This window comes from Phacochoerus africanus, chromosome 11 (assembly GCF_016906955.1).
Source record: "Phacochoerus africanus isolate WHEZ1 chromosome 11, ROS_Pafr_v1, whole genome shotgun sequence".
In the NCBI taxonomy this organism is placed as follows: domain Eukaryota; kingdom Metazoa; phylum Chordata; class Mammalia; order Artiodactyla; family Suidae; genus Phacochoerus; species Phacochoerus africanus.
In genome coordinates this window covers 60282854-60308795 of record NC_062554.1, presented here as the reverse complement: position 1 = coordinate 60308795, position 25942 = coordinate 60282854, and the positions used below count along the sequence as shown (strand labels likewise).

General features: G+C 47.5%; 2 protein-coding genes across 4 annotated transcripts in view; one reads left to right on the top strand and one right to left on the bottom strand.

Moving 5' to 3' along the window:
* Window positions 1-21609, top strand: part of NCAPD3 (non-SMC condensin II complex subunit D3) — a 73749-nt gene extending 52140 nt beyond the window's left edge. For all 3 annotated transcript variants that reach the window (XM_047751852.1, XM_047751851.1, XM_047751850.1), the window contains 10 exons: window positions 5400-5537; window positions 5612-5745; window positions 5914-6113; window positions 14466-14576; window positions 16089-16211; window positions 16770-16927; window positions 17052-17197; window positions 18008-18085; window positions 20712-20919; window positions 20999-21609. In XM_047751852.1, coding sequence (XP_047607808.1) covers window positions 5400-5537; window positions 5612-5745; window positions 5914-6113; window positions 14466-14576; window positions 16089-16211; window positions 16770-16927; window positions 17052-17197; window positions 18008-18085; window positions 20712-20919; window positions 20999-21104 — 1402 coding nt within the window. In that variant the 3' untranslated portion in view covers window positions 21105-21609. The remainder of the gene's footprint in view (window positions 1-5399; window positions 5538-5611; window positions 5746-5913; window positions 6114-14465; window positions 14577-16088; window positions 16212-16769; window positions 16928-17051; window positions 17198-18007; window positions 18086-20711; window positions 20920-20998) is intronic.
* A 732-nt stretch (window positions 21610-22341) lies between these two features.
* Window positions 22342-25942, bottom strand: part of JAM3 (junctional adhesion molecule 3) — an 81449-nt gene continuing 77848 nt past the window's right edge. Inside the window, exons 7-9 of the mRNA XM_047751858.1 lie at window positions 25190-25319; window positions 25048-25102; window positions 22342-24711 (exon numbers count right to left, since the gene is read on the bottom strand). Of these exons, the coding sequence (XP_047607814.1) occupies window positions 24676-24711; window positions 25048-25102; window positions 25190-25319 (221 nt within the window). The 3' untranslated portion in view covers window positions 22342-24675. The remainder of the gene's footprint in view (window positions 24712-25047; window positions 25103-25189; window positions 25320-25942) is intronic.

The window sequence follows — 25942 nt, the reverse complement described above, 5'->3', positions numbered from 1 at the left end:
GGATCGCTTTGTGTGAAATAAGAGTGTACGGTTTACAAAGTTCCTTGGAAATGGCTGTTTCCTGAGAATTGGAAGGCAAGGGGGTTGCTTTCCCCCTTGTTAATTTATCTCCTATCATTTTCTTAAAATGTTTATTTTTAAGGAGTTGAGAAATAATCTCACAGAATCTGCTAACCTCAGTTGTGTTGTATGAGTAATTCTTTTTTTTTTATTTTTTATTTATTTATTATTATTATTTTTATTTTGGTCTTTTTAGGGCTGCACCCATGGCATATGGAGGTTCCCAAGCTAGGGGTCCAATCCGAGCTGCGTCTGTGACCTACACCACAGCTCATGGCAATATCGGATCCTCAGCCCCCTGAGCAAGGCCAGGGATGGAACCCGCATCCCCATGGATGCCAGTCGAGTTTCCTAACCACTGAGCCATGACAGGAACTCCCCATGTATGAGTAATTCTTTTTCTTTTTTTTTTCTTTTTTTTTTTTTTGTCTTTGTTGTTGTTGTTGTTGTTGTTGCTATTTCTTGGGCCGCTCCCGCGGCATATGGAGGTTCCCAGGCTAGGGGTCTAATCGGAGCTGCAGCCACCGGCCTACGCCAGAGCCACAGCAACGCGGGATCTGAGCTAGGTCTGCAACCTATACCACAGCTCATGGCAACGCCGGATCGTTAACCCACTGAGCAAGGGCAGGGACGGAACCCGCAACCTCATGGTTCCTAGTCAGATTCGTTAACCACTGCGCCACGACGGGAACTCTGAGTAATTCTTTTTAAAGCAAGTCTGCTGTTGGAAAATAGAATGTTGAATGCATGGCAGAAGTTTCCCCAGTTGGAAAGAGGTCTTTATAGACTCTCTAGCTATAACCGGTGTATACTGGGTCCCTCTGGTTCCAGATATGGTCACCAGTGGTTTACTCTGAGTTCCATGGAAAAACTTCTCTTTGGTTTCCTTTGGGTATAGTTTTCCAAGGAGGAATGTTTTACCTAATAAACCAGAAGGTAGAGGTTGATATTTTAATTAGCACATCTGGAGTCAGAGCAGACCTCTACTCTGTTTTCCTTTCCTTCGTATAATTGGTAAAGCAACTTGGTAGCTGTGCAGTGCCCTCTCACCTTCCACCTCTGCCCTAGGATGGCCCTGGGCCCATCTGCAATGTGGAGCCTGGAGCAGGCAGGAGCACCAGTGCTGGGGCATGGAGGTGACGTGCCTAGGAGGGGAGGGTGGATATCTCATTTGCATGTGTGTGTTTTCCCCATATGTGTCAGCTCCTACACGTGTGCAGGAGCCATCATCAGTATGTAAAGTATACACAGGATCTTACGCAGGGGGTGAGAGCATGAACCAGAAGGAAATTGAGGGACAGACAGATGCATCCACCATAGTGAGATGATCAGTGCCTCTTGTAGCATTTTCTCCCTTCCCCCTTAAATCTTTCTGTTTTTATCCCTACATTCTGGGTTTATTCGAACCATGGTAAAAATGTGGAGCATGATTTAAAAAGCTTTGAAAAACTAATTTAAATTCATCTGTTCACCTATTTTTAGGCCAAAGGGCAGGCCTGCCTGCTTGCTTTTATTAATTTTTCTGCATGTCTCTGCTAAGACAGATCTTCCAGAGAGACTATAGTGGCAGAGCCCTTTAAGTGTATTTTTGGTCCAAGTGGATCTCCTGACGATTCTGGCATGAGCAAAAATTGCATGACCTTTTTGTATGCGTGTGGCTGCCCCATGGCATATGGCTAGGGATCAAATCAGCCAGAGTTGCAGCCTATGCCATAGCTATGGCAATGCCAGATCTTTAACCCACTGCACTGGGCTGGGCATGGAACCCACCTCCCTGCCACTGCAGAGATACTGTTGATCCCATTGTGCCACAGCAGGAACTCCTTGTGACAATTAATGTATAAACTCCCAATTGGGGAACTACCAAATGATATATGACCTGTTTCTCCTTCTGCCTACTAGGTGGTGTCTGTGTAGTACAGCAGTCAGGGTGCTAGCTGGGTGACAGGTGGGCTGTTCAGGGTAGCCAGGCAGATGCTGCAGATGTGCAGGAAGGCAGGGGCCAGAGGAGCTCAGGGCAAGATGGTGACAACTGTGATGGACCATTGAGATAGAAAAGGAAGTACTTCAGAGACGGCTTGGTTTGGGAGAAAAAGGAGGAACTGAGGGTCTAGAGGTCTCCGTGCAGGACAAGTGGGAGATGAAGGAATCAGAAAGCTGAACAAGTCAGCTGGCGGTTGTCTGCCCTCAGAAGTTGGCACCACAGTGGGGGGGGGGGGTCCCTGGAATTGACAAAGTTGAGCTAAGAGAAGACTGTGTGGACACTAAAGGTGCTCTGGGGGATTGTCTTGGTCCATTTGAGCTGTTGGAACCAGTACCACAGACTGGGTAGCTTATAAACAACAGAAACTCCTTCCTCCCTGCTTAAAGGCAGGGTGTGTGAGATGAGGGCCTCCTCCAGGGAGCTGGCATCTCACCATGTCCTCACATGGCAGAGGGGAAGAAGGGACTCTGGGGCTCCATTTATAAGATGCTCACCCCATCTGTGAGAGTTCTGCCCTTGTAACCCAGTCATTTCCCAGAGGCCCAGCTCCTAATACCACCCTCTGGGGGCTAGGTTTGCAACATGGAAATTTGGGGGCACACAAACATTCAGACCTTATCACCATAATGGTGATGTCAGGTTTGGAATGGAGAAAACCAGGAAGCATTTATCAAGCAGTCAAGGGCAAGACAGACACATGGCAGGAGAGTCAGAAGAGGATGAGCCTCACATGAGCTGGGTGGAGGACATGTCTTCTCCCCAGCAGCCAGTAAACCCCCACCCCCCACACTCTTCCTCAAGCCTTTTTCTTCAGACCACTTTTGGCAACGTGTTCTGTATGGTTTCTATAGTATCTGTCCACCTACTAAAATACAGGCTTCCTGGGAGGTGGGGATTTTGCTTTGTTTCCTGCTGTATCCCTAGCATGAAAGAGAACTTTAAACCAAGGAGGCACTCAGTGGACATTTGGTGAATGAATGGGTGAAAGTATCAGGGAGAGTGTGGTCCTCATACCCTGACTGTGGGATTTGAGAGGAACAGCTCCCCCTCCTTCCTGCTCCCTCCCCCAGAGGGCTGTAAGGGAAACAGGTCCTTGGAGGACAGCCCAGTCCTTTACAAAGAGGAGGGACGGAGTGGGAACTAGGACTGCAGAGCACAGGATTGGAAGATTGCAGTTAGGAAAGGGACCCCAGGACAGAAGCCCAGGGGAGGAGAAACCAGCGTCGTGACAGCAGTGAGGGCTGGAGAGAGAGGGGCTGTGGGTTTGGGGTTGTAGCCAAGGTCTGGGTGCAGGAAATAGATGCTGGTGTGGATGGGTCTGAGCCCCTGCCTTACTCTGAGAATGGCCAGACCAAGACCATGAGTCCGTCAACAGTGGCCCTCACTGAGCAGATACCTGCTTCAGGTAACATTTGCTCAGGAAGACATCCAAAAGAAGTAGGTTTTTTATGTTTCCTGCTAAATCTAAAAAGGGAAATAACCTGACTGCTCTTCCCTTGTGGTCTTGTCGGGCTGATTGAAATCTAGATTTGTGTTCTCAGTATTACTCAGGTTTAGCCAACCTGCCTTGTGTTCTGTGTATGGTACAGTTCATGCTGTGTGAAATCTTCACAGTGTCCGTGACTTGATGCTGTGTGTGGTCCCTGTGAATTGTCCTTTGGGATGAGGCGAGGTGAAAGGGTGCCTAAGGCATTACTTAGGATGCTGGTTTCTTTGACCTATTTATCTGACAAACAAAAACAAAAATCTTACCTGGTTTGTCAAGTTAGTGGGGTCTGTGAGTCTTAATCTGGCCAAGGCTGAATCTGGCTCTGTGAGTCCCAGTAAATGCAGCGGCAGGAGTAGTGCTGGATTTCACCACTGACCATGCGCCCATTCTTCTAATGCTGAACAGGACCTGCTTTCAGCCCTGGCCTCTAAATCCTTCATGTAATTATGTTACTGTGAGGTTTATTTGTGGGTTGGTTAAGCTAGTTACTCACCAGGGGCTTACCCATGGTGTACATGTTCTTGACCTAAAGTGAGTTGATGAGCATTTGACATTGAGTTGAAGTCCAAAGCAGCCTGTCTCCTTGCAGAAGGGTGGCTGGATTCTGCCTGACTGTACATTTTCATAGGAATGACCTCAAGTCTGGGAAGACAGGGCAGTGGCGAGAACTGCTGCACTGTGTGGGTAACTGTAATCAGATACCTAAGGGGTGAAGCCAGCTTGTTTCTTGAGGGTGTTTCTGTTTACTTAATGATTTTCCCCATTCTCTGCACTGCTGGGTTAGCAGAGTGACCTGTCAGGGGAGATCCTCTGATGCATCGCACTCTGCCTCCAGCCCTGTTACTGAGCAGGTGTGTAGGTGGTCCTGAGGGCGCTCCTCCTCCTCCTCCTCCTCCTCCTCCTCCTCCTCCTCCTCCTCCTCCTCCTCCTCCTCGCAGAGCTCCCATTGTTGGACAGAGTTCTAGATACGTCGCAGTTGTGCCCGGTGAGCCATCCTTGTTGCTCCCACAGCAGGTTACTTCCCCATTGAGGTTTCTGAACTACCTTCTCTGACTGTGATGCGTGTGTGCTGTGGACAGACTGATTCATCCTTAGCCCAAGGAGAGCGTCAGGGAAGGGAGCTCTCTGGGGGTCCCGGCACGGCCCAAGGCCAAGATTGCCCTTGTTGCTGCTCCCCTCACTGTGAGAGCAAAAGGACCCCTGTTGGGTGGAAATTGAATCGAACTCAAAATGAAATGAAAAGATTGCTCTGGATGGTGTGACTGGATCAGAGCCAGCCCCCACCACCTTGGGTTGACCCCTGAGCAGAAGCCAGGCCTGGGCCTTCCCTCACCTGCCCTAATGGCAAAGGGGGATCTCCTTGGGCCCAGTGAGCATCCGGCCTCTGTCCCAGTGTCTGCTTTGGGGACCATTTTCACTGGGCCCCCTGTGTCCCTCGGCAGCCTAGGTTTGAGTGGTCGTCGCCTATGGAGAGTACTTGTCTTGCTGACCCAAACTAACCCACTTGGTACTTAATCCTGTCCTTGAAGAAGTTCAGAGTTCAAGTTGGAGCCAGAGGCTGAGGTTCATTTCCAGTTGGTCATGGCAGGGGGTCCACCTGAAGAAGCAGTTGGGTTATTGTGGGCTAGGGGGGTCTCATGTGTGAGATGTCAATGAATGATAGCCCGCTGTTACAGTTTTGCAAGGAGAGCTGGTGAAAGCTGGGTTCACAGGGCAGGACAGGCAAGGAGCCAAGCAGGATGGAAGTGCAGCTGTCTCCTGGGTGGGCTTTGTTGCCTAGCCTATCCACAGCCTCCTCTGTTACAGATTCTTGGTACAACCTTGAGGCAGTAGTACACACTCCCCACCTTGTCCCCTTCTCCACAGCACTGGGAAGTTCTGCCTGGCTCAACTGCTGCTGAAGAGGAACCCTGCCATGTTTTTCCAGCACTTCAATGAGTGCATCTTCCACTTCAACAGCTACGAGAAGCATGAAAAGTACAATAGATTTCCCCAGTCGGAGAGGTCAGTGCTGCAGGGGATGCTGGGAGGGTGGCTCAGGTACAGTGCTGTGGTGAGATGGTCCAATTCTGCCCTAGAGAAAAGCGGCTATTTTCGCTGAAGGGGAAGACAAATAAGGAGAAACGGATGAAAATCTACAGTTTCCTCCTGGAACACTTCACAGATGAGCAGCGGTTCAACATCACCTCCAAAATCTGCCTCAGCACACTGGGTAGGACTGGTTGGAGTGTAGGGATGAAATAGGTGAGCAAGCAAACTGCTGCCTGTCTCATGGCCCAGCCGCTCTGCAGCAAAGAGGGCCCCTCTGTCCTTGGCCCTCAGCTGGCTGTGCGTTCCCCGCAGGCAGCGATTCTCAGAAGCCCATCTCTGCTTCCTCCAGCTTGCTTTGCCGATGGCATCCTGCCCCTGGACATGGAAGCCAGTGAGTTGCTCTCAGACACATTTGAGGTACTCAGCTCAAAGGAGATCAAGCTTCTGGCAATGAGGAATAAAGTGGATAAGGACCTGCCCATGGAAGAGGAGGACCTGGCCCTGGCAAATGTGGTCCTGCAGGAGGCGCAGAAGAAGCTCATCTCCCAGGTGAGTGTGCTGCTCTCTCTGACTGGGCCACCCGCCCTCCAGGCACCCTCTCGCCTGAGTCCTGGGGTCCTCCTTACAGTGGCCTGAACATCCACCCCGGTGGGGGACCTGTTTGCCTGCCAGCCTGGATGAACCACTCCTCTCTCCTTCCTTCTCCGCATCTCTCTTTGAAGCTCCCATGGTCTCCATTGTGGAGAAAGGCACCTTTATCACCAAGTTCTCAGGGAAGCCGGAAGTCTGGCTGGCTGGGCTCAACTTTGCTTGGCCAGTGAATGGGAGGATAGGGTTTCGGTTTCAAACGACTGTTCAGTTGCTATAGTCCCCACGGCCCAAGATTCCCGTACCAAGCCCACACAGCCAGTGTGTCCCCAGGTCCTGTCCCTTCATCTCACACATTTCTCTCATGTTCCCACTGGCTCCAAACTGACTTAAATAACCTGTGCCGTTTCCCTCTCTCCTTTCTTTCTGTTCCTGGCTGTGCACTGCCTTGCTACCAGAGCATCTTTCTTAAGTGTGGATTTGATTATTGTATTTCCCTGCTTAAAACAGACTAGAGGCAGAGGGGCAGCAGGGAACTTCTGAGTCATGGATTGTGAGTGATGATGATCTCGACTGTAGTGTTGGTTCCTTTGGCCAGACTTGTGCCAAAACTCTGTTCACTTAACATGGGTAAATTTTATGATCTGTAAGTTATACCTCACTAATGCTATCTTTAATACGTGGGTTGGTGGCTTCCTGTCACCTCTTAGATAAAATCCTGATTCTTCCTCAAGGCACACAGAACTCTCACGTGCATGTGCCCTCCCCTCCAGTCCAAGAGACTCCGGGCCGCCGACAGAGATGGCCTGTCCTGCTTTGTGCCTCTGCGTACCCAACTTCTGTTGTAGTGCCCTGTCCCACCCTGTCCTCGCTTACTGCCATCTAACACCTGCACATGCTAAGTGTCATCATTTCAAGAAACCTCACCTGGAGTTCCCGTCGTGGTGCAGTGGTTAACAAATCCAACTAGGAACCATGAGGTTGCGAGTTTGGTCCCTGCCCTTGCTCAGTGGGTTAACGATCCGGTGTTGCCGTGAGCTGTGGTGTAGGTTGCAGACATGGCTCGGATCCCGCGTTGCTGTGGCTATGGTGTAGGCCAGCGGCTACGGCTCCAATTAGACCCCTAGCCTGGGAACCTCCATATGCCGCAGAAGCGGCCCAAAGAAATAGCAAAAAGACAAAAAAAAAAAAAGAAACCTCACCTGATATACATCCCAGTCTTCTTCCCACCCAGGCAAAGTCCCTTAACACCTTGCCACTTGCCACCTGATGGCCACACATCATTACACACAGCCTGGCCCTCATTTCTCTAGCCCTGGAAGTTAGCCTTATGTTTGGTACAGAGAAGGTGTTGGGTAATATTTGTGGACTGACTGCATTTAAGCCACTCTTGAAGGCTATCCCTATACTTAGCCTCTGCTTGTAAATTGTTTACTTCTTTAGTCTTTGCCCTCCTGTTTCAAGAAATCTGATAAGAAGTTTTAGAAATAGTGGTTTAAACACGAGAGCAAGCTCTGCATGACCAAGTGAAATCTGCTACCATCGTGGTGTGGACCTCCCAGTCCTGTCTGCCCTCAGGAAGTCCTCCTTTGCTTCAAAGAAACACTATTAGCCCCATCAACACTCCAGAAAAGCCACACTGCCTCAAAAAAGATTGACCAACAACGCCAGCCCTCAGGAAATATTCCACGGCAGTGACAAGGCAAACACTGCCCGATAACGGAGAGTACAACTCCCTCAGGAGAAAGAAAACAACAAGCAAGATGAAGAAGCAGAGAAACCACCCCCAGTCAAACCAACAGGAGAACTCACCTAAAACAGTCAACAATGAAACAGATCTCTGCAGTCTGACAGACCTGGAGTTCAAAAGAGAAATAGTGAAAATACTGAAGGAATTAAGAGAAGATATGATCAGTAATGCAGATACCCTCAGAAAGGAACTAGAAAATATAAGGAGGAGCCAAGAAAAACTAGAACATTCATTTGCAGAGATGCAAACTGAACTAAGGGCAGTAAAAACCAGAATGAATAATGCAGAAGAACGAATCAGTGATATGGAAGATAGAATAATGGAAATCACCCAATCCAGTCAGCAGACAGAAAACCGAATCAAAAAACTGGAAAGCAACATAAGAGACCTATGGGATAATATAAAGCGGGCCAATCTACGCATAATAGGAATTCCAGAAGGAGTAGAAAAAGATAAGGGAATGGAAAATATATTTGAAGAAATTATCGATGGAAACTTCCCAAATCTAAAGGATACTGGGTTCAAGATACAAGAAGCACAGAGGGCCCCAAACAAACTGAACCCAAATAGACCCATGCCAAGACACATCATAATAAAAATGGCAAAAGTTTAAAAAAAAAAAAAAAAAAAGGAGTTCTTGTCGTGGCGCAGTGGTTAACGAACCCGACTAGGAACCATGAGGTTGCGGGTTCGATCCCTGGCCTTGCTCAGTGGGTTAACGATCCAGTGTTGCTGTGAGCTGTGGTGTAGGTTGCAGACGCAGCTCGGATCCAGTGTTGCTGTTGCACTGGCGTAGGCTGGTGGCTACAGCTCCGATTCGACCCCTAGCCTGGGAACCTCCATATGCTGCAAGAGCGGCCCAAGAAAATGGCAAAAAGACAAAAGGAAAAAAAATGGCAAAAGTTAGTGCTAAAGAGAGGATCCTAAAGGCAGCAAGAGAAAAACAGAATGTTACCTACAAGGGAACCCCCATAAGATTATCAGCTGATTTCTCGACAGAAACACTACAGGCCAGGAGGGAATGGCAAGAGATATTTAAAGTGCTAAAAGGAAAAAATATGCAACCTAGAATACTCTATCCAGCAAGAATATCATTTAAAATAGAAGGGGAAGTAAAAATTTTTTCCAACAAACAAAAACTTAAAGAATACAGCAACACAAAACCCAGGTTAAAGGAAATATTGAAAGGGCTTCTCTAAACCAAAAAGGAAGGAAGGAAAGGGAAGAAAAAAGAAAAGAAAAAAAAAAAGAGGAAGAACTAGGACTGAGGAAACTGCAATCAGAGAGCAGTCACTCAAATAAGCTAGCATACAGATTTAATCATGAACATGCTTCAAACAAAATAAAATTAAAAAGAAAAAAAATTAAAAAGAGTCATCAAACCCATAAAATGTGGGCAAGGGATGTTAGGAAATAAATAACCCTTTTTGTTTGTTTGTTTCTCTTCTTAATTTTAATATAGTAATGAAATGTTTGAACTTACAGGACCATCAGGCTAAAACACACAATTATGGGAAGGGGTTAGCATACTTAAAAAACAGGGCAACCACAAGCTAAAACCAAATATTGCATTTGCAAAAAATGAAAAAAAAAAATACACTCAAGCAGATAATAACAGGAGACCATCCAACCAAAAAAAAAAAAGAAAGGAAGAATGGAGAACCATAGAATCAACTGGAACACGAGGTTCAAAATGGCAATAAATAATCATCTATCAATTATCACCTTAAATGTCAATGGACTGAATGCCCCAATCAAAAGACACAGAGTGGCTGAGTGGATAAAAAGGCAAAAACCTTCAATATGCTGCCTACAAGAAACTCACCTTAGGACAAAAGATACATATAGATTGAAAGTGAAAGGGTGGGGAAAAATATTTCGCACCAATAGACATGACAGAAAAGCAGGAGTGGCAACGCTCCTATCAGACACAATAGACTTTAAAACAAAAGACATAAAGACAAAGAAGGGCACTACTTAATGATTAAGGGATCCATCCAAGGAGAGGATGTTACTATCGTCAACATATATGCCCCAAATACAGGAGCACCCAGATACCCAAAACAAATACTAACAGACAAAAAGGGAGATATTGATGAGAATACAATCATAGTAGGAGACCTTAATACCCCCCTCACATCAATGGACAGATCCTCTAGACAGAAAACCAATAAAGCAACAGAGATCCTAAAGGAAACAATAGAAAAGTTAGACTTCATTGATATCTTCAGGACACTACATCCAAAAAAAGCAGAATACACATTCTTCTCAAATGCTCATGGAACATTCTCAAGAATCGACCACATATTGGGACACAAAGCTAATCTCAGTAAATTTAGGAGCATAGAAATTATCTCAAGTATCTTCTCTGACCACAATGCCATGAAATTAGAAATCAACCATGGGAAAAGGAAAGAGAAAAAACCTACTACATGGAGACTAAACAACATGCTACTAAAAAACCAATGGGTCAATGAGGAAATCAAGAAGGAAATTAAAAACTACCTTGAAACAAATGATAATGAAGACACAACCTCTCAAAATCTATGGGATGCTGCGAAAGCAGTGCTCAGAGGGAAATTTATAGCAATACAGGCCTTTCTCAAAAAAGAAGAAAGACCCCAAATTGACAACTTAACCCTCCACCTAAATGAATTAGAAAAAGAAGAACAAAAAAGGCCTAAAGTCAGCAGAAGGAAGGAAATTATAAAGATCAAAGAAGAAATCAATAAAATAGAGATTCAAAAAACAATAGAGAAAATTAATAAAACCAAGAGCTGGTTCTTTGAAAAGGTAAAAAAAAATTGACAAACCCCTGGCCAGACTCACTCAAAAGAGGAGAAAAAGAACCCAAATAACCAAAATTATAAATGAAAAAGGAGAAATCACAACAGATACAGCAGAAATACAAAAAACCATAAGAGAATACTATGAACAACTATACGGCAACAAGTTTGACAATCTGGAAGAAATGGACAATTTCCTAGAATCTTACAGCCTGCCAAAACTGAATCAAGTAGAAACAGACCAACTGAACAGACCGATCCCTAGAAATGAAATTGAAGAGGTCATAAAATCACTCCCTACAAATAAAAGTCCAGGACCAGATGGCTTCACAGGTGAATTTTATCAAACATATAAAGAGGAATTGGTGCCCATCCTCCTTAAACTCTTTCAAAAGGTTGAAGAAGAAGGAATACTCCCAAAGACATTCTATGATGCCACCATCACCCTCATTCCAAAACCAGACAAAGATACCACCAAAAAAGAAAACTATCGCCCAATATCATTGATGAATATAGATGCAAAAATTCTCAACAAAATCTTAGCCAACCGAATCCAACAACATATCAAAAAAATTATACACCATGACCAGGTTGGGTTCATCCCAGGTTCACAAGGATGGTTCAACATACGCAAATCAATCAGCATCATACACCACATTAACAAAAAAAAAAGTCAAAAATCATATGATCATCTCAATAGACGCAGAAAAAGCATTTGACAAAGTCCAACATCCATTCATGATCAAGACCCTCGCCAAAGTGGGTATAGAGGGAACATTCCTGAATATAATCAAAGCCATTTATGATAAACCCACAGCAAATATAATACTCAATGGGGAAAAACTGAAAGCCTTCTCACTCAAATCTGGAACAAGACAGGGATGCCCACTCTCACCACTGCTCTTCAACATCGTTTTGGAAGTCCTAGCCACAGCAATTAGACAAACAAAAGAAATAAAAGGCATCCATATAGGAAGAGAAGAGATAAAACTGTCACTGTATGCAGATGACATGATACTATACATAGAAAACCCTAAGGACTCAACCCCAAAACTACTTGAACTGATCAACAAATTCAGCAAAGTAGTAGGATATAAGATTAACATTCAGAAGTCAGTTGCATCTCGGTATACCAGCAATGAAATATTACAAAAGGAATACAAAAATACGATACCTTTTAAAATTGCACCCCAAAAAATCAAATACCTCGGAATACACCTGACCAAGGAGGTAAAGGACATATATGTCAAGAACTATAAAACTTTAATCAAAGAAATCAAAGAAGATGTAAAGAAATGGAAAGATATTTCCATGGTCATGTATTGGAAAAATCAATATTGTAAAAATGGCCATACTACCCAAAGCACTCTACAGATTCAGTGCAATCCCTATCAAATTACCCATGACATTTTTCACAGAAGTAGAACAAACAATCCAAACATTTATATGGAACAACAAAAGACCCAGAATCATCAAAGCAATCCTGAGAAACAAAAACCAAGCAGGAGGCATAACTCTCCCAGACTTCAAGAAATACTACAAAGCCACAGTCATCAAAACAGTGTGGTACTGGTATCAAAACAGACAGACAGACCAATGGAACAGAATAGAGAACCCGGAAATAAACCCTGACACCTAGGGTCAATTAATCTTTGACAAGGGAGGCAAGAACATCAAATGGGAAAAAGACGGTCTTTTCAGCAAGCATTGCTGGGAAACCTGGACAGCTGCATGCAAAGCAATGAGACTAGAACACACCCTCACACCATGCACAAAAATAAACTCAAAATGGCTGAAAGACTTAAATATACGGCAGGACACCATCAAACTCCTAGAAGAAAACATAGGCAAAACACTCTCTGACATCAACATCATGAATATTTTCTCAGGTCAGTCTCCCAAAGCAATAGAAATTAGAGCAAAAATAAACCCATGGGACCTCATCAAACTGAAAAGCTTTTGCACAGCAAAGGAAACCCAAAAGAAAACAAAAAGACAACTTACAGAATGGGAGAAAATAGTTTCAAATGATGCAACCGGCAAGGGCTTAATCGCTAGAATATATAAACAACTTATACAACCCAACAGCAAAAAAGCCAATCAACCAATGGAAAAATGGGCTAAAGACCTGAATAGACATTTCTCCAAAGAAGATATACAGATGGCCAACAAACACATGAAAAAGTGCTCAACATCGCTGATTATAAGAGAAATGCAAATCAAAACTACCATGAGATACCACCTCACACCAGTCAGAATGGCCATCATTAATAAATCCACAAATAACAAGTGCTGGAGGGGCTGTGGAGAAAAGGGAACCCTCCTGCACTGTTGGTGGGAATGTAAACTGGTATAGCCACTATGGAGAACAGTTTGGAGATGCCTTAGAAATCTATACATAGAACTTCCATATGACCCCACAATCCCACTCTTGGGCATCTATCCGGACAAAACTCTACTTAAAAGAGACACATGCACCCGCATGTTCATTGCAGCACTATTCACAATAGCCAGGACATGGAAACAACCCAAATGTCCATCGACAGAAGATTGGATTAGGAAGCTGTGGTATATATACACAATGGAATACTACTCAGCCATAAAAAAGAATGACATAATGCCATTTGCAGCAATATGGATGGAACTAGAGAATCTCATCCTGAGTGAAATGAGCCAGAAAGACAAAGACAAATACCATATGATATCACTTATAACTGAAATCTAATATCCAGCACAAATGAACATTTCCACAGAAAAGAAAATCATGGACTTGGAGAAGAGACTTGTGGCTGCCTGATGGGAGAGGGAGGGAGTGGGAGGGATCGGGAGTTTGGGCTTAACAGACACACTTAGAATAGATTTACAAGGAGATCCTGCTGAATAGCATTGAGAGCTTTGTCTAGATACTCATGTTGCAACAGAAGAAAGGCTGGGGGAAAAATGTAATTGCAACGTATACATGTAAGGATAACCTGACCCCCTTGTTGTACAGTGGGAAAATAAAAAAATTATAAAAAAAAAAGTGGTTTACAAGTAAGGAACTAGTGACTTTAAATGGCAAGAAAAAGAATTATCAGATTCAGGATGATAACCTTGTATATATGGGCTACTTATAATGAATTATTTTTAATTATAAGATAAAACAAAGATCACAATTAGTGATCTTTTAGTGATCTTTCTTGGTGAAGAATACAAAGGCACTGTATAAATACCCAGCACCTCTCTTAATGTATGCAGAGTTACAGAGGGAAAGAGAGATGCAAACCATCCCCATGCCTGAGCCCCCTGCATCACCCACCCACCCACCTGCAGGATCTCAAACATCTCCTGCAGACATCTCTGGCAGCAGGGCTGAGCATGTGGATTGGAGGGACCCAGTGGAGCCAGGGGTTTGTGGTGGGTTCCTGGGGATATTTGGAGCTTTTTGTCAAGTCATTGACCCTTGAACAATCTGGGGTGGGGTGCCGACACCCCCTGTTCTTCCTATGTAGTTGAAACCCGGGTCGTTCAAGGATCAACTGAATTTCTAATTCCTTTTTCTTGTTTAGAAATAAGAATAATACTTGTCTGCACCTGCTTTACTAAGCCCTCCGAGCATCTTAAGGTAATGCTTTTAGTCTCCCTGGCCAAGGCGGCAGCCTCAGAATTGCATCAGAAATGGAAAGTAAACTTATATCATGTATAAAATCAGCCATGAAAGAAGAACTAGGCTGAGAGAAAGCCTTTGTCTTTCAGAACTTTGTTCATCTTATACAGCCTTTCTTTGTATCACCACAGGTTCAAAAGAAGAATCTGATAGAAAATATTATTCCAGTTATCATCTCCCTGAAGACCGTATTGGAGAAGAATAAGAGCCCGGCTCTGCGGGATCTCATGCACTACCTCAGGGTAAAGATGGCCTCACACATTGTCGTTGGTGTCCTAGGCTGGCATTTGACTAAGGAGAAGACATATTGACCACAGGTTCCTTGGAAGCTTGTCCTGCCTTTCTGGGGCAGTGGAGTCTGTGTCCTTGCTGACAGTTAGGTTCCGTTTTGAGATTTCTCAGGTGCAGCTTTGAACAGAGCCCTCGTCTTAGTTCACTGTGTGGGATAAAGTGGAAATGCACATCATTTAATTTGGGACGCTTATCTCCAGTGCTGTCTCTGGGTTACTAGTCAGGAGATGCTGCCCAGAGAAGTGGCTTCAGGCATCCTGACCCCAGTCTACGCAGCACAGACATGAATGAGGCCTCATGCCTTGCTGCAGAATCTTTCAATCCGAAAGAAATGCAGCATTTTTTTCCTTTCTCTGTTTGTACTCTCAGAAAGGGCTATGACAGAATTACATTGAATATGACTTTTCAACTAATTTTCTACCCTACAGAAGTGAAGGTGGGAAATATAGTCTGGCTGTGGAGAAAGTGAGAACTTCCAGTCACATTTTTATTGCCCCGGTAACCATCAGAAAGGAATAAAAAGAGTTTAGATCCTAGGGAGACTCCTATGATCTAAAGGAAAGTAAGACCCCATTTCTGAACACATCCCAAGCATGGTGGTCACACACCTTCATGTGGACCCCTGTCAGAGCAGTTCTTGCGGTTCTCTCCTCTACCTGGGAGCCCCCATGGGGGAAGTTGGAGGATTGGGTGGGTCTCTTCCCCTGGTGTTTGGGGCCATGGTAGATCTTTTCTCCTGTGAGAAAACACATCAGGGAAAATGGTTTCTTCCTGATGGCAAAGAGCCTGGGTCCTAGCATCCGTCTTTTAAGACCTGAGAGCATTCTCACTCTGATATGACAACAGGCCTTCTGTGGGCTCTTGAAGAGGATGCACAGATGGCTCCAGGCTGTAGCCGCATCCTCTGAGAGAGCAGGTGTGGACTGCTAGCCACTGTCAGGCCACACAGCTCCCTGTGGCTGGCTCCGCTGGGACACCATGTAATGCTCCCCGACCTGACCTCTGACTGGGATTCCTGAGGGGCTGCCTTCTCAGCACCATAAGACCCTTTGAATGAGTGGAGACCCAGAGCCAAACCAGACCACCCATCCCTGCCCCCATCCAGCTATTGAAGCAGTTCTGTGCCATTCCTAGAGCGCTTTAGGCTAGGGTTTGTGGGATCCCACGTCCTTCCTCCCACTGGGCACTTGGGAAACGGCCTGTGAACTGGCAGATAGACAGGAAACTTCCAGAAGATCAGAACTGTTAGCTCACTCCCCATATCAGGGCCCCTGCCCATGTGGTCAGTACAAATGCAGTTGGTATTTCTGGGGAAAATATTGTTACGTTAACTGGTTGGTTGACGTAGTGGAAATCATCTGTGCGCAGCAAAATGCCTTAGCGTTCGTGTTATTTATCACGTTGTTGGAGAGCTCATCTGTTTGTTCAAGAGAACACTAAAGGATGCTCTGCATCTCCTTTAGGAAGTGATGCAGGATTACCGAGCAGAGATAGAGGAGTTTTTCGCCTCCGATACCCAGCTGGCCTCGGAGCTAGAATACGACATGAAGCAGTACGAGGAACAGGAACAGCTGGAGCAGGAACTGGTGAGGCAGGTGGCGTGGACAGGGCAGGTGCTGGTCACACAGGGCCGGGGAGGGTGGAGGTGGGCGCTGGCCATACAGCAGGGCAGGCGGCCTCTCTCCAAGCTGCTATCAGCTGCCCGCCTCAAGCATTTCCCAGAATCTATGTCTGAGGCCCTCAGGCAGCCATGTGTTCCCATGTTCTGTGTGTCACTGTCACGGAGAGCCTTCCCTTCATCACTGCTGCCTCTCTGGAAAATCACTGTGTCCCAGTGAGGGAGAGGTGCAAGTTCACAGTAAGGACCCCAGTGGGGTACTTGTTCTTTGATGGCAGGAAAACCAGTCTCCCCCACAGTCCCTCTGTGGGCTGAGCTGCTCCCCCAGAAACAGGACAGACCGGCTGCAATGATGGCCCCACACCCCCAGCTCCCTAGCTCCACAGGAGGCTGACACAAGCTGTCCCAGCTCTGACATGGTTTTGAGATGGAGTCCTCTGGACCTGCTCAGAAGGTGTGAAGATTCCTTTTTTTCCCCAACTTGAAAAAGGAAGATAAAGTGGTCTTTATTTCTCATCTGCAACAGATTTCAAGTTCAGAAAAAATACCAGCTCCCACCAGCCTAGAAAGCACCATGGCTAATGTGGCTAGCCAGCCGTCCACATCCAGGCCCCGCACTGCCCACGCACCTGCACCTCTTTCCCTGGACACCAGGCCGCTGAAGAGGCTGATGCCCAAAGCCAGGTATGCAGCGGTGGGTCTTCACATCCCCAGAGGCACCTCCTAAGCGTTGTCCACGTGTTGGCATGGATCAGGCTGAAGGGAGATAAGGGCATGTCTCACCTTCATCTGTCACTGGTGTCTGCAGCCACAGGTCCATGTCACCAAGCACCATCGCCATCCTAAATTCCGTCAAGAAGGCCGTGGAATCGAACAGCCAGCACCGCAGCCGCAGCTTGGGGCTGCCACCCTTCACTGTGTGTCCCAAGAGCCTGGGCGAGCCCAGCGAGGGTGGTGAGTCCATAAGGGGTGGCTCGCATAGTTCCAGGGCCCTCTTCTCATTCCCCAACAAAGGGTTTCTGTTTTATTGTCTTTAAACAAGAGACCTTGGCAACTTGGGGTCATAGGGAATAAAATGATCCTATTTATGATGGAATATTTAGAAACTGGGGTGGTATGGAAACCTATTGCAGTGGTGAGGGATGTGTGTGTGTGTAGTTTCATTCATACAGTTGTGGTCATGATTGTCTAGCTTTGTAATCTTCCCTGCGCATAATTTCACGCTTGCAGTGACACAGGGAAGGCTTTTCATCTGCTTTCCGCAGTGCCTTTGCAGCCAATCACATGTTGATCACCAGCCCATTCTGGGAGGTATAGGTGTTTTTCAGTTTTTTTAAACAAATCATAACATCCCTGAACATATAGTCTGTGTATGTGTGATCTTTATGATTAATTCTCATGAATATTTTTTTGAACGTTTGATGGCATCAAACTGTCCTCTCCAGTTCCCTTCATGGGACACTCTGGCCAAGACTCACGAGAGCCCATTTCCTACTTAGAAACACTGGTTTCATGATATTCTGTTTTCTTGGCTGAGCTTTATAGACCAGAAATGTTAATTTCCATTTGTTTGAATCAAGAAAGACCATTGTTTCTTATGTTTATCATTTAGTTGTATCTTTCTTGAGTTACCTAATGAGGAGAACACTTTATTGGGGACCTTAAGTTTATTGTGCATCTTACAAGATTTTTTTTTCCCCTCATTGAGATGTTTTGTCTTTGGTGCTGTCTGAGGTTTTGGAGTTAACTCTCGTTTCATCCTAGCATCCTCGCAGGACTTGGAGAGGGAGTCCAGTGGAGCTATTGACCTACTAACTAAACGGGGGATCAGCACTCCTGAGCGTAAGTAGTTGGTGGGGACTAGCTGGTCTCCCAACCCTACTGAGTATGTAGGGGTCACAGCAAAGCTCCTTCTGTTAATGAGAACACTTCCACAGGGTGGGGCAGGGGTTGCAGGGTGTCAGGTCAGACTGAATGCTCCTGAGTGATCAGCTGACTGCTGGCCTCTTCAGGTGCTTTTATACCTGGTGACTTGGTTAAACTCCCATAATCCTGTGTGCCAGGTTTAGACCTGGGTAAGGTCTCCAGCCGACACCTCAGGTTGTTCAGTTGACCCCATTCCCACCTCATGGGGCTGTTATTGCAGGCCTGCTGAATGGGTTCAGGGGTCCACTGCCCCCCCCCCTGCAGAGAGCCTGTGTCTTCTCTCTCATTTCGGGAGGTTTTTCCAATGTCCTGTTCTTTCCTTCTATTTTTTCTAAAAACATCTTAAAACTTATTTTGAGACAGTTATTCCAATATGGAGAAGTTCTGACTGTCGAGTGTCTATAGTGTGCGCAGCCCTGCCTAGCATGTCCTGTGGGCCTCAGCCTGTCTCCCTCCACCTGCCTCCTGGCTTTGCACCCCACAACCAGCCGTCCTCCCAAGGGTGCAGTGGCCCTGCTCTCCACACGTCCTCATGCTGGAGCCCCTCCCCCGGCCATCATCCCTTCATGCTCAGACTAGATGAGGTGTCCCTGGCGCCACACTGCCCAGTCCTTCACTGCCCATCCTGCTTAGTCTGTAACAGTCTGCTCTTCACCTTATCAGGGGCCTGGGCTTCAGTGGCTGTGCCTGTGATGGTGAGTTAGGGGGTCAGGTGGGTGGCAGACCTGGGGTTCCTGATGCAGCCCCAAGGCCCCCACAGTACTGTTCACAGGTGTTAACAGGAGGAGCAGGTGAGCTGTTCCCCAAGATGCAGTCATGCTCTGTCAGCCGTCAGCCCACCTATTGGGCACCTGCCATGTTCTCGCTCCTTACTGGTGGTTCTATTACCTGTGAGATCTTAGAATACACAGATGATTTCATCCGAGTTGTCCTTTTAAAGGAGACCAACGGACGAACAGGACTTCTACCCCTACACACACACGATTTGTGTCCTGAATTATGAGTTTTTGTCATCAAGAGCAGAGGTAGTTTTGGGTTCCTGTATGTTGAACAGGCTGATGTCATATACATGAAACATCCCTGTCTTTGAAACAGGAGTGTGGGGTGTGCTCTGTGCCTGGGGCCCCTGTGCTCCTGTTCTGGCAGTTAGGTGCCAGGTGCTGCAGGAACGGAGAGGGGGCTTCTCCTGTTTTCTTGTTGTGCCTAAGTCCCTGACCCATCCTGGCAGCATGTGCAGCCTGCTGCTGCCACCACTCAGATCTGCACTGGAACAATGGGAGTCCCCAGGTCAACATACTTCTCAAGGCTCTTGAATGTTAAATTCCTAGGGATCACCCCTCATTCTGACCATGAAGAAATGCCTGAAGTTCTCCTATCTCCTGATAATTCTTGGAGGAAGGAGGGCTACTACCTAAAGAATGCCCATCCTGTCCTCTCAGGTTTATAAACAGATTCTGTGGACACCTCTCAGCTGCACTCGGCTTGAATGCAGTGGTTCTGCCCAGTGGACATGAGGACTTTTCAGAGCTAGATTTTAACTGGAAAATCAGGGTGTAGGTAGCATCTCTCTCTGAGGCTGTAAGGGGGCAGCAAAGGCGCTGCTGCCTTGATTCTAAGCCTCACCAGGCACGGGGGCTGAGAGCTGTGCCAGGCTGTGTTGGGAGGGGGCTCTGACCTACCAGAGAGGAGTGGGGAACCCCGGGATGGATGGCAGCAGTGGAGACACGCCCTCTGCCACTGCCTATTAAGGGAGCACAAGCAGCTAGCTCTCAGGCCCGTGGCAGCACAGAAGCACCTATAGATCCCAGTGGACCCTGGCACATCCAGGAGTTTCTCCTCAGATCCTGCCCTCAGTGTTAGGGGACATATAGAGCCTGTGCTGTCTTGGCAGGTGTGGTGACAGCTGCTTGTGCAGGGGCACCAGCAGCCCACTATCAGGTACAGCCCAGGTGGAGGAGGGACAGGCTCTCTGAGCACAGAAGCACAGGCAGATCTTGACACACACTTGCCTTAGGTGATGGGGGGACCCCAGCCAGTAGATGACAGTCATGGCTCAGTTTCTCCAGCATTTATCTCATACCAAGTACTGTGTGAAGGGCATAGTATGAATGATCTCATTTAAACCTGGCAGCTCCCCAAGGGAGGTACGTGTGTTTCCCCTTGAGAGGTGAAGAAACTTCGAGATTTTCAGAGTAGCTCACACAACTAGTAGCAGCAGAGCTTGAGTCTGAGCTGAGCATCCAGGTGGGAAGGGGATGTGGCCTGTGAGGGGAGAATGGGGAGAGGGGACATGCTGGGTGGAGCGCGGGAGGGAAAGGGGGGCTCAAGAGGGAGGCGTGAGCTGCAGGTGAGGCCTCAGGCACTACAAGTGACAGGTGAGAAGCCGAAGGCTGTGAGCGGCAGTGCTGGGGGGTGGGGTGGGGGTGTCAGCAGGGGGACGGAGGCCTGTCTGGCAGACCCACAGCAGAACCCCACACCTGACCTTGCTCAGCCTTTCTTCCTGGAAGGCCTCTGTTAACCTTGTCGTCTCCCCTCTATCCAGGAACCATCCAGAATGTCACATTTGGAACAGGGCTCAGCTGTGTAGGCTCACCCCAGACACCCTTTCCAGTCAAAGGCAAGTCCCTTCCCAACAGACCCACAAGCCGTGTTTGTGAGCTGGGAAGCCTGGGTGCATGTGAGACTCTGTCAGAGGACATGGAAGCTCAGGGTCAGCGGGACGTCCTGTGTTTGTCACTGCCCGATATGACGTAAGTTCACCCAAGCCCCTGCCTAGATGTGTTCTTGTTAACCATCCTACCCCAGGGTGACCGCTTCCACTCCCCCCAGGCCCCCACAGCCTCCGCAGTGGAACGTGACATCTCCCGCCAGAGGCAGGGACAATGCAGCCCCCAGGAGGTCACGCCGCAAGGCCCCCCTGAAAACGGCCAACTGACCACCACGTCCCTCACCCAGGATGCGTCCACTATGAGCACCAGAGCTCACCTGTGTTCTCAGCTGCCAGCTGTTCACCTGTATAGCTCGCCAACCTTTTCAATTGTATGAAATATCTGGTTAAAAATTGTAAAATACTAGAGAAATGCCTTATTCATTTAATAGTATAACTACTCCATTGAAAGAAGTCCACAAGCTCTACATGGCTCACAGGGCCCTGCTGAGGGCCCAAGCCCTGGCCTGAGAACTTCCACGTGCTACAGTTGCAGCAAAAAAAAAAAAATTGGGTCCATTGGTATAAACTAGATCCTACTCCTTAGGGAACACAACTTAATACTGCAGCTCTCTCATATAATCAAGCTTCTCTTATCTGGTTTCGGTTTCCTATGTACATAGTTGCCCATATCTGATGTCAAAATCTTGATTGTATATTTTTTGTATTCATATTTATAAATTGCAGATTTTTTAAAGCTTCTTCAGATGAATAAAGGTTGACATAAGCATAATTACAGCCTTTTAGTATTTTCAATTAGCACAGGGTTTTTAATCAGTAGTCATTTAAGTGACATGAAGTCCTTAAGAATAAAGCCAAATCTTCCATCTGTCTTTAAGGTTCAGTTCCTCTGGCCCTTGCCTTTGCCTCCCTCCTCCCAGCAGACACTGTCTCTTCACAGAATATATAATAGTTCCTGCTTAAAAAAGAACCATTCTTACCAGAGCAGTGGCAGTGCTGACTTTTGTCTGGTCAGTTCCCATGGAGGAGCGGCCCTAGGTTCCTCTGTCAGTACCATCAGGTAACCTTAAAACACTTGTTTTTGTCCAGAAATGGCCAGAAAGAACGCCGGTTGGTTCATGGGGGTTTTTTGGCCACGCACGTGGCACGCAGAAGTTTGCAGGCCAGGGATCGAACCTGCACCAGAGCAGCGACCTAAGCTTCTGCAGCGACAAAGCCAGATCCTCAACTGCTGGGCTACCAGGGACTCCAGGATGGTTCATGTTTTAATCCCAGTTCTACAGAGGCAAGAGCACAGGGTTGCTGTCTGTGTGTCCTCTGTACATGATGCGATGGATGCAAGGGTGGAAAGTCAGGTGACCCCTGGCTGTCCGTGTGTGAGCTGACACATGTGCATGAAAGTCCCAGGGCTGCCCCTCAGCGAACACCCTCACCTCCGTGCAGCTCTTCAAACCTGGGGCTGTGCCTGACATGACACGAGACAGACAGAAATCAAAAGGCCAAGGTGATTTTTTTTTTTTTAAGAAGCTTTTATGAATGAGGTTTAACAAATCCCAACTTACAGGCGTGTTAGTAGCACAAGTCTGTGGCACTGTGTCTGGCCGCAGCCACACAAAGAGTGCAGCAGCTCATGTGGCCTCTGGTCTCCAGTGACATTTACATCCTAAGATCACACGATGCTCCTTTTCTGTCTGCGTTTTTACAGTGACAGGCAGGGACCTCCAAGACCCCATGTTGGCTTCTCTCTACTGTCAGAGCCAGGTCACGTGGCACCAGGTGGACGTTTTAGGGCACAAGAAGGGAGGTCAGACCACCCCATCGCTATGACAATCAATATGGCAGCTAGAGTCGTCCCCACGAACAGAAGAGCACTATCCCCTCCACCAAGGGGAGCTGAGGATGAAGGGACAGTCTCATGTCGAAGCTTTCAAGACAAATACAGAAGAAGGTGGGCACCCCGGCATTATGGAGGGCTGCCTGCTTCTGCAGAATACTCTGTGGTAAAGTTCACACAACTCAAAGGTCAACGTAAGTCTCAAGTATTCAATTTAAAAACTCAAAAGTATAAAAATTAAGACACTGAAAGTTTAGTCCCAAGATGACTGTTCTACATAAAAACCATCCTGTGACACAGTGGAGGCGGAGGCATCTTGAGCAGCTCTTTGTTCCCAAGGGCTTCATGTGGGGAGTTAATGCTGCAGCCTGTCTGAGGCTAAGAATGTTTACTCTCAAGGAACAAAGGCCTCTGGACAGAGGAGAACCTTTGTCACACTGTGGAAATGGCCTCTGACTTGGGCACACCCTGCCCACCCTCGGGCTATCACCAGCCGCCCTTCTTGCCATTCTTCACCACAGAACATCTCGTAAGACAGGACCTATGCTGCCTCCGTGGCAAAGAGGGCAGCGGGGTTCATGGTCTTTAAAAACATAAAGGTGGGTGACAGGTTGACTTCAGGACTGCCTTTGGCCCTGCACACTCTCCTGAACGGCACAGGTAAGTACACTGATGTAAAAGCCAGACAGTGGGGCTGCTCTGTTTCATGACCATCTAGCTGCAGCCACAAGGCTCTGTCCCAGGGAAGCTGGGCTGGGGTGCACATGGAGGACACCCCCTTCCAGCCCCTGCACACTCAGGGCTGATCACCATTGGGCGTCAGTGACAGATGGATGGACTGAGAGGGCCTGGGGAATCGGGAGCCAGCACTACTCAGAGCAGGACAAGCGGCCCGAGCCTGGGCACCAGCTGACACCGTCTGGACACACGTGTCTGAGGGTTTAGGCAGAGGTAGTCTGAGCAACCTAAGGGAGTGGCAGCTCCAAGCTAACCCCGAGCTCCTCCTCTCTTCTGGAGAGAGGCAAACAGACCTCGGCATACTCAATCGGAATCTTTGTAAAGGTTTCCTAAGCAACCATGGTCTGCTGTGTGGAAGACATGAGTTCTCTTGTGTCAAAATGCCAAACCTTGTGGGCAAAGAAGTGCTCCAGTAAGCCCCCTTGAGGAGGTTCTTGGATTCAAATACTCTTAATCAGGGTGTTTCCAACTGAACAGGAGCATCATGGGCTCCTGCCTTAAGTGGAACTTTAAAAAAAAAAATAGGTTATTTCACATCGTATGACAACTAGTATTTACAGTTTAAATAGAAATTTTTCTTTTCAATAACCAAAATACATCTTTAGCAAAAATTTAGAATGTAAATTTTATAAAATAAACACCCATAGAAAAGCAGAACATTATATCAGTACCATTTCAGACTTAGCCTAAGATGAAGGTTTTCCTTCAATACTGGGACCCTCCTTGGGTGAGCAGGGTCCTGCAGCTAAGAAGTGATTTACCTTCCTGATGTGGGCTGCTGTTACAAAATGCTGACCCAAGAAGATTTCCCGAGATGGACACCTTGACAGTGATGGCAAAGCCTTAGGAGGAAGCGGCCTGGGGGTCATGGTGAAGCCAAGTCATTGCAACTGAGGTTCAAGCTCTGACCTCCTCTGCAAGCCCTCAGCTACTGATGCCGGTGGTGCCCCAGCCATGGGGCTCACCTGCCAACCACAGCCAGAGGCAAATCACCAGCCCCTCAGGGCCCATGGTGCCCGCCCGAAGGCACCCAGATGCCAGTGGGGTTGGCCTCAGGAACCTGGTCTGTTCTTTGACTCGTGGTGACTGTGCCCATCCCAAGGAAAACTCTTTTTATTCATGTGGCTTGTTAAAAAGTACGAAAGGAGTAGCAGTCGACTTTGGCCAAAACAGCTTTTGTGCACATGTCCAGCGCCCCCTCATGGGGGCTGCTCCTGGCAGGGTCCCCAGGGAGATGTCCGCATGTGTGCCTGGCCCCGCCGCTGTCTAGATCACGAAGGAGGATTTGTGTCTGAAGTCGCCCTGCAAGGCCAAGGCCAGGTTAGAGGGGAGCCCACAAGCACACAGGGCCTAGCAGGCTGTGGCAATGGAGCCAATTCCACTTCCCCAGGGCACGCTTGTGGCAGCAGCTCAGACGGAGTCATGGCTCTTAAAAGGGAGCGCCTGCCAAGGCCCGAGGACTCAATGCCCGCATGCAGATCCCGGAGGGAAGGGCTGGGGAGCTCGTGCTCCAGACAGAGCTCAGAAACCTTTTCCAATGGAGCCACTTGCTTCTCTGGGGGAATGTCATCTTCCCTTCAGGGGACACGGCGGTTTCTAGGTATCCTTGGTGAGGTCTGACCTGACCCTGCTCCTTACCTCCTCATCCGTCCTAATATAGTTCACTCCATCCGGCTTCCCTGGGTTCTTGTAGCTGAACAGGAGAGAGAGAGTGAGTGAGTACCCATGGAGCACAGAAATGCCAGCTGGAACTGCGCTGCTTTCACCAGGATGGGCTTACCTTTCACCGTTCTGCTTATTGTTGATGAAGTACCCACGTCTGTACGCACAGCAGATGCCCGCTGTGATCAGGGCCAGCACGGTCAGGACAACCAGGACCCCCCCAATGATCCCGCTGATGTTCAGATCATCTGGAGAAGGGGGAGGGTGAGAAAACACTGACCCACTGGCCTCTCTCGCCTTCCTCTCCCGTGACCCAAGCTCCTCTGCCTATGGGCTGCTATAGCCACTCGCTGCACCAAAGCTGCTAAGCCGCAGGACATGGCCTGCAGGGCGTGCCAATATTCTGAACATGCCCTGGAACATCGTTACTGGAGGAAATGGTTACACCACAAAGAACCAGGAGACAGAGTCCTAAGGAAGAAAAAACTTCCTACATTTCTAGGGGCTTCCCTTTGCTGCGAACTGTGTGATGTCAAGCGGTACTTCAAAGCACAAATATAAGGAATTTGAGGTGGGAACACAGTTTCACAGCCACCAGCTGTCCCTCAGGTGACCCTGGCTCTGGGCTCACCCTTCAGTGGAGGGCCCTGGGCTGCACCCTTCATACAAATAAAGATGCAGTAGAAACTACGCAGGAGGTATGTCAACAAAAGCCATCTAACTCGGAAGCTTTGGAGTACGCCCTGTCTGGTACCGTGTTCTCCAGTGTCAGTGCATTTGTATTTAGAGGTTCACTTGAAATTTTGATCATGACGTTGGTTCTCAAGCTCACCCTGAGAGAGTCAGGAGGTCTGGGGCAAAGCCGATGGTG